A 7,109-nucleotide genomic window follows, 5' to 3' on the forward strand; every position below is an offset into this window, starting at 1 on the left:
GAAGTAAATGGTATTGGGTTTTTAATTTTAGTTGTTGGGACTTCCCTGGTGGTCCAGTGGCTAAGACTCCATGTTCCCAATGCAGGGGGCCCAGTTTCAATCCCTGGTCAGGGAACTACATACCACGTGCCACAACTAAGAGTTTGCATGCCACAGCGAAGATCCCATGTGCTGCAATGCAACTAAGACCTGATGCAGCCAAATAAACATTTAAAAAAAATTAAAAATAAAAATAATTTGAATTGTTCATTACTGATCTATAAGAAAGTTATTAGCCAGCCACTGCACCCTTAACTTGATGCTACACTTCCCCTCACTAACTGTCCTTGTCTCAAGGCAGCACCAGAGGGGTCCAACTCCCATAACCAAGAGTGTCACTTCCTCCCCAAGAAGCCCAAGGCTCCTCCACACCTGCTGGAGAGCAGCTGGGCACTCTCTGCCTGAAGCATTCTCCCCTGTGCCAGGTCCATGCTGGGATCTGCAGAAACAGGTGAACTCCCATCCAGTAGTGAGAGAGGAAAGTTTAGGGGTCCTCATCCAAGCTAGAAGTTCAAAGGGAAGTCTTCTGGGAGAAAGTGCTTTTGAAGCTAAGATGCAGAGGCTAGCAATTTGTCTGGTAGAGTTGAAAGGTGGAGAAGAGGGGGGTGTCACTGGTCATTTGTTGTGCTTGCTGTGAGTTCCCTGTGTGTCTAAACCCTAGTTCACCCATTTGCTTTCCTGCTTATGGCCTTTGCACTGTGCCCAGGTTAGAGACTGTGGACAAAGCTGAGGTGATGTCACTCTTGCTACAGTCTCCCTGTGCCCTATGAGAGGGCAAATGCCCAAGGGTGAAGCTGCTGGGTCTGGGTCTAGGTGAAGGTCCCGCTTTAGAAAATCATGCCAGGCAGTTCTCCAAAGTGAGGGCAAATTTACACTCCCAGAGTCAGAAAGAAAAGACTCTATCTTTTTTATTTCACAAAGAAATCTGGCCCCCCTCCTCTCCCTACCACCATCCCCCATTCCCTGCCCTGCTTGGTCCAGGCCAACAGCAAGTCAGAGACAGGCAGAAGCTTGGGCAGGCTGAGGCTGCCTGAGAAGCCTCAAGCACTTTGGTCCTTACAGTCAACAAAAAACCTTGGTCTGGAGGACCAGAAGCAGCCCAGCCACATCTGATCATGGCTATAAATGGGAGCCTGGAATAAGGAGCAAACCCTGCTGGAAGGAACAGTGAGCTGATCACATCAGCTCTCACAGGGAGACCCAGTATCATGGAGGGTGGGGCAGGGTGTGTGTGCAGGAAAAGCACAGTTTCTGGGCCTCACCTTCACCCCCACCTTCTTGTTTATCCTTGTCCTCAGGGCTGGTCCTAGAAGAGGGGCCATGCCCCCCAAACCATCTGCCGAGCCAGTCAGCAGTCCTCGGCCTATAAGTGTCAGAGGCATGTATCTGGCCACTGATCAGACTCACTGTTCTCACTACCACAGGAAGGTGTCCAGCTTGGCCTGGGAGGGAGGGAGCACTGTCCTGGCCCCCAGTCTCTGCTTAGCCCTGGCCTTGGGCTTGGGTTTAATGGGCAGTGAGCGGATCATAGTCGTGTCAGTCTGGAGGAAATGTCAAGGAAGAGGCCTAAAGAGGGGACTGGAATGGAATGCAGGGCAGGAAAGGCTCAGACTGGTGGTGGGCAGCCCTGCTATACTGAGTAAGGTCTGGCTCTGCACACCTGGGGCTGCAGCCACTGGTGGGCTGGGGTCTGGGGGTACAGGTGAGGGGTTATGTGAGCACCACAGCTCAGCTCAGCCCAATGCTACAGAACAAGGATACAGGCTGGATGAATTTTGTCCGGCCTCCAAGTCCATCGAAGCCAGTCCTTACCTAAAGCAGAAGGAAGAGGTGAGTGGGCCAGGCTAATGGGCTAGGGGGCTGGCCACCCAGCCCCACCCCCAAGGAGGCTGGCACTTGCCACTTTTAGGAAACCACACTCACTGCATCTGTGCTGCGACAGGGCTCTGCCCTGGTCCTCTTGGTCTGTTTCTGGCCCAGGACAGCATTCCGGATGAAGACAGGGAAGGCACCAGCCAGCTCCTCATCAGGCTCTCCCAGACAGCGCTGGCCGCCCAGCAAGAGCTTGGACTCCTGCAGAGGAGACCCCAGAGCCAGGCTTGATAAGCCGGATGGCAGCAAACAAGGAGGGTAGGAGGTGTGTTGGAACAGGATCAGGATCTCTGATGCTTCACCAGGAGGCAGGAAGGACAGTGATTAGGGCTCCCAGGGTGGCTCCAACGTGCTTCAGTCCTCCAGGGGTGAGAGGACTCTGGCAAGACCCTGACCTCTCAGAAAACCAGATTCATACTCAGTCCGGGCCAGAGTTGGAGGGTGATTGCCTGAGCTTCTTCTGGGAAGCCTTACCTGCTTGGGGCCTTTGGGCATCTTCTTGAGAACGTCCTGAACGGGAGAACTGCAAGAGCAAAACGTGAAGACAAGAGGCAGGTGAGCAAGACATAAGGGGTAGGTGAGGGACTTCCCTGTTGGCAGAGTGGTTAAGCATCCGCCTGCCAATGCAGGGGACACGGGTTCGAGCCCTGGTGCGGAATGCCGCGGAGGAACTAAACCTGTGCGCCACAACTACTGAGCCTGTGCTCTAGAGCCCATGAGCCACAACTACTGAGGCCCACATGCCTAGAGCCCGTGCTCTGCAACTAGAGAAGCCACCACAAGGAGAAGCCCGCGCACCGCAAGGAAGAGTAGCCCCTGCTCGCCGCAACCAGAGAAAGACCCTTGTGCAGCAAAGATGCAATGCAGCCATAAACAAACAAGCAAACAAATAAATATATTTTTAAAAGGGGGGGCAGGTGAACCAGGCTCAGCACATTCCCCTTGGGGAGCCACCGCGTGGCATGGCTGCTGGCATGGCTGCATGTTGGGCAAGGCACCTCAGTAATCCCCACCCCAAAAGCAGGTCTGTGAACAGCTGGATAGCCACAGCCACCAGAGTGGTGGAGGCAGGGGAGGTTGGGCCATATTCCAATCTTGTGGCTTCCACTCAGGGACAAACCAATTCCACTGGAATGCTCACCCTTGGAATGATGGGCTCTCAGTCACCTCACCGCATCCTGGGCTGTATGTGGGGCTGGAGGGCCCAACAAATTCACTACTCACAGAAGGAAGGCCACTCATGCCCTGAAAATGAGCTCAGGCCTAGCCCCATCTGCCCAGAGAGGGGTCACCACCTCCAGAGGACCCTCAGTAAGTTAGAGAGCCCGTAGAGTACTCTCAGAACACAGGGTTAGGCCATCTCCCTAGATAAATCTGTGCAGGTAGGGTCTGGGGCAGAACAGATCATGGCCCCAGGCCCTGGTCTGCCACTCCTAGTTCCAGATCTGGACCCAGTGTTTCCATCCAACTCCTGGGGACCCTAGCAGCTGGATACCCTCTTCTCATATCTTCCCAGAAGAGTGGGAGAATGGTGACCTAAGGCTGACCCTGTGGATTCTCAAAGCCATAAGGACAGGGGCAGGATCAGGGCCTGCAAATACTAAACCCCTCTGTTCCTGTCCCCATAGCCTGTGGTGATGCCACATGATGACCATGGGAAGAAACTCCTCTTGCTCCACTTGCAAGTCTGGTTCTGGGGAGGCTGGGCTTCCTCACCCCCCTCACAGCCTCTGAAGATGGTAGAAATGTCTCTAAAAGGTATAGTAGCCTGCAGGCCCCAGGTGCCCACTTTCAACCTTTATAGCTAAAGAGGCAACAAGAGGAAGCCAGAGTATCGAGCAGGCACTGATAGGCCCCCTGACTGTAGCCCACATGCTCTAGGTTTGTTTCTCACTGCTACCAGGCCTGGCCCTATACAGCACTGGTGCCTCTGCCCCTGAGTCTGGGGAGGGGTAGATAATCCAGCTGGCTTTCCCTTTTGTCCTCTCCCTGGGCCTCCTCTACCTCCACTGCCTAACATCTCAATTTCTTTCTCTCATGTCCAAAGTCTCTGATTGAGAAAAAACTTGCTCAGCCCCTGACTCCCTTACCTGAGCAGCGTACACCTACATGGATGTACAGGAGTAGCTCTTGTCTCCATGATGAACTAGTGGCCTGCCTGGCCAAGGAGACAGCCTCCCCACTCCCAGTCCCACTGTACCAATAGTGCAGGTCCCACCCATACCACTGCAGCTCCTCATAGCTTTTCATGTCTGCCCCTGTGGGCTACCTCCTTAAGTGGCAGGGCTCTGGGTTCCATGGTCTGATATGGTCCTGCCTCAAGCATGAGCCTGTGGGGCACACAATGGAAGAGGAACTTCAGAGTCCCTGACTTAAGACTCCAGCGAGCCCATTCAAGGTACTGGGAGCACCCTGCCTCCCAACAGCATCAGCCCAGACCTGCCCCTGCTGGGACTCCCGTGTTCTCTCTAATTCACATCCCCAACTTTGCTTGAAGGGTGATTGTGAAGATTAATGAGACAAGCAACAGAAGGGCTTTGTACAGATTGAGTACTCAGGAGAGGGCAGAAAGGTAGCTGGAACCAAAGCCACGGCCATGGCCATGGCCAAGCCCAGGTGACCCTCACTGCCCTGTCAGCCACTCAGAGCTATTAGGGCAGGACCTGCAGAGATCTCTTTGCCATCCTCCCTCCAGGCTGTGGAAGGGCCAGGGGCTACCACTTACTGTGCCTTCTCTGGGAAGAGCCTCTTGGCATGGCCATGCTGGGTGCTGGAGGGCTGGGCTGGGGGAGTATCCACATTAAAGGTGGCATTGAGGTCAATATCATCGCCGAAGGCTGGCCGGCGAAGCTTCAGGTTCAGCATCTCCACAGGAGCTGGGCTATAGGCAGAGATGGCCTGGTTAATCAAGACCACAGTGGCAGCCCAGAAGGACAAAAGCCCCTCAAGCATCAGAGATGGCTCAGCTCCAGGGGCCTGGAGCCCACACATGGTTTAGAGCCATCCTGCAAGGAAGCCCAAATCTCTACAGAAAAAAACCACTTGGCTTAGTCCTTCACACAGTGGAAGTCTGGAAGACATGAAAGGAAGCAAGCAAAAACTCACACAAAACCCAAATGTACAACTAAAAGGTCTTTTGTTCACGTAGCCTCATTTCTCAGAATGCAGTGCAAGGATCCTGTCAGAGAGGTGACCACAGACTGAAGTAAAGGGATGTCCCTTCCAGCGCTACTTATTATGACAAATGGCACAATATTAGAAACTGTCAAAATGACTCCCCTAGGGGGCTGGTACTTTCATAGCTTGAATATGATATACACATTAAAGTAGTGTTTCTAGAGAGTAAACTTAACAACATGGGAAAGTGCTCATATGTTAAATTTAAAAAGCAATACAAGACTCTATAGTCAACAAAAGAAAAAACAGAAAAATTAGACTTCACAAAAATTTTAAATTTCGCGCATCAAAAGATACTATCAATAGAGTAAAAGGGCAATCCACAGAATGGGAGAAAATATTTGCAAATCATATATCTGTTAACGGATTAAAATCCAGAATATATAGAGAACTTCAAAAACTCAACAACAAAAAAGCAAATAACCCGATCGAAAATGGGCAAAGGACTTGAACAGACATTCCTCCTAAGATGATTTATAAATGGCCAATAAAGGGGAGCTCCCTGATGGCCTAATGTTTAGGATTCTGGGCTTTCACTGCTGTGGCCTGGGTTTAATCCCTGGTCTGGGAACTGAGATCCCCACAAGCTGCAGCATGGCCAAAAGAAACCCCCCCCCCCAAACAAACGGCCAATGAAGACATGAAAAGACCCCCAATACCACTAATCATTAGGGAAATGCAAATCAAAACTACAATGAGACACCCCTCACACTCATTAGGATGGCTACCATAAAAAAAAAAAAAAACAGAAAATAACAACTATTGGTGAGAATGTTCTTAAATTGGAACCCTGTGCACTGTGGGTGGGAATGTAAAGTGATTAAATCACTGTGGAAAACAGAAAGACAGTTCCTCAAACAATTAAAACTAGAATTATCAAGTGATATAGCCATTCCATTTCTGGGTGTATGTGCAAAAGAACTGGAAGCAGGATCTCAAAGAGATATTTGTATATCCATGTTCACAGTAGCATTATCCACAATAGCCAAAAGGTGGAAGCAACCCAAGAGTCCATCTACAAAAGAATGCATGAGCAAAATGTGGTATACACACACGATGGAATATTATTCAGCTTCAAAAAAGAAATTCTACAACATGAGTGAACCCTGAGAACATTATGCCAACTGAAAGAAGCCAGTCACAAAAAGACTGTATGATTCTACTTACATGAGGTATTTGTAGTAGTCAAGACCATAGAGACAGAAAGGAGAATGGTGGTTGCCAGGGGCTGAGGGGGAGGGGGAGGAAATGGGGAGTTACTGTTTAATGAGTATAGAATTTTTTACAAGACAAAAATTCGGGGGATGGATGTTGGTGATGGTTGCACAACCTTATGAACATCTTTAATACCACTGAACTGTACACTTAAAAATGTTGGTAAGGGACTTCCCCAGTGGTCCACGGGTAAAGAATCCGCCTTCCAATGCAGGGGACGGGGGTTCGATCCCTGGTCGGGGAAGTAAGATCCCACATGCCATGGGGCAACTAAGCCCATGCGCCACAACTACTGAGCCTGCGTGCTTCAACTAGAGAGAGAAAACCCGCACGCCACAACTAGAGAGAAGCCCGCGCGCCACAGTGAAAGATCCCGCATGCCACAAAGAAGATCCCACGTGCCGCAACTAAACAGGATGCAGCCAAAAAAAAAAAAAAAAAAGTTGGTAAATTTTGTTATGTATATTTTACCACAATAAAATTGGGGGGAAAAAAACAAAGAAAACTCTGTGTATAGTACAATCACATGACTTGTGCACACACAACCCCCACTCTACCACATACAGAAAAAGGACTTGAAGGGAATATACCACTGGTCAATGGTGACTACCTCTATAAGTCCATATTTTCCAAATTCTCAACAATGAATGTGTTTTTACTTTTCTTAATGGGGGAAGGGTATAATTCTATTAGAAAATTTAAGCCAACAGGATTTTTTCTAGCCTATCCAGACCTGGTGGGGCTCCCCAGCTCCTGTGATCAGAGAACTCTGGGGAGTGGCAGGGGAAGCCCCAAGACCACTCTTT

At 50.2% G+C, this 7,109-nt stretch overlaps 1 protein-coding gene across 1 annotated transcript in view; it reads right to left on the bottom strand.

Moving 5' to 3' along the window:
- Positions 1–1,454: 1,454 nt before the first annotated feature.
- Positions 1,455–7,109, bottom strand: part of TRAIP (TRAF interacting protein) — a 25,762-nt gene continuing 20,107 nt past the window's right edge. The window contains exons 11-15 of the mRNA XM_007466210.1: positions 4,637–4,792; positions 2,386–2,434; positions 1,963–2,112; positions 1,801–1,851; positions 1,455–1,580 (exon numbers count right to left, since the gene is read on the bottom strand). Of these exons, the coding sequence (XP_007466272.1) occupies positions 1,455–1,580; positions 1,801–1,851; positions 1,963–2,112; positions 2,386–2,434; positions 4,637–4,792 (532 nt within the window). The remainder of the gene's footprint in view (positions 1,581–1,800; positions 1,852–1,962; positions 2,113–2,385; positions 2,435–4,636; positions 4,793–7,109) is intronic.

Source organism: Lipotes vexillifer, unplaced genomic scaffold (assembly GCF_000442215.2).
Source record: "Lipotes vexillifer unplaced genomic scaffold, Lipotes_vexillifer_v1.1 scaffold1004, whole genome shotgun sequence".
NCBI classification, from domain to species: domain Eukaryota; kingdom Metazoa; phylum Chordata; class Mammalia; order Artiodactyla; family Lipotidae; genus Lipotes; species Lipotes vexillifer.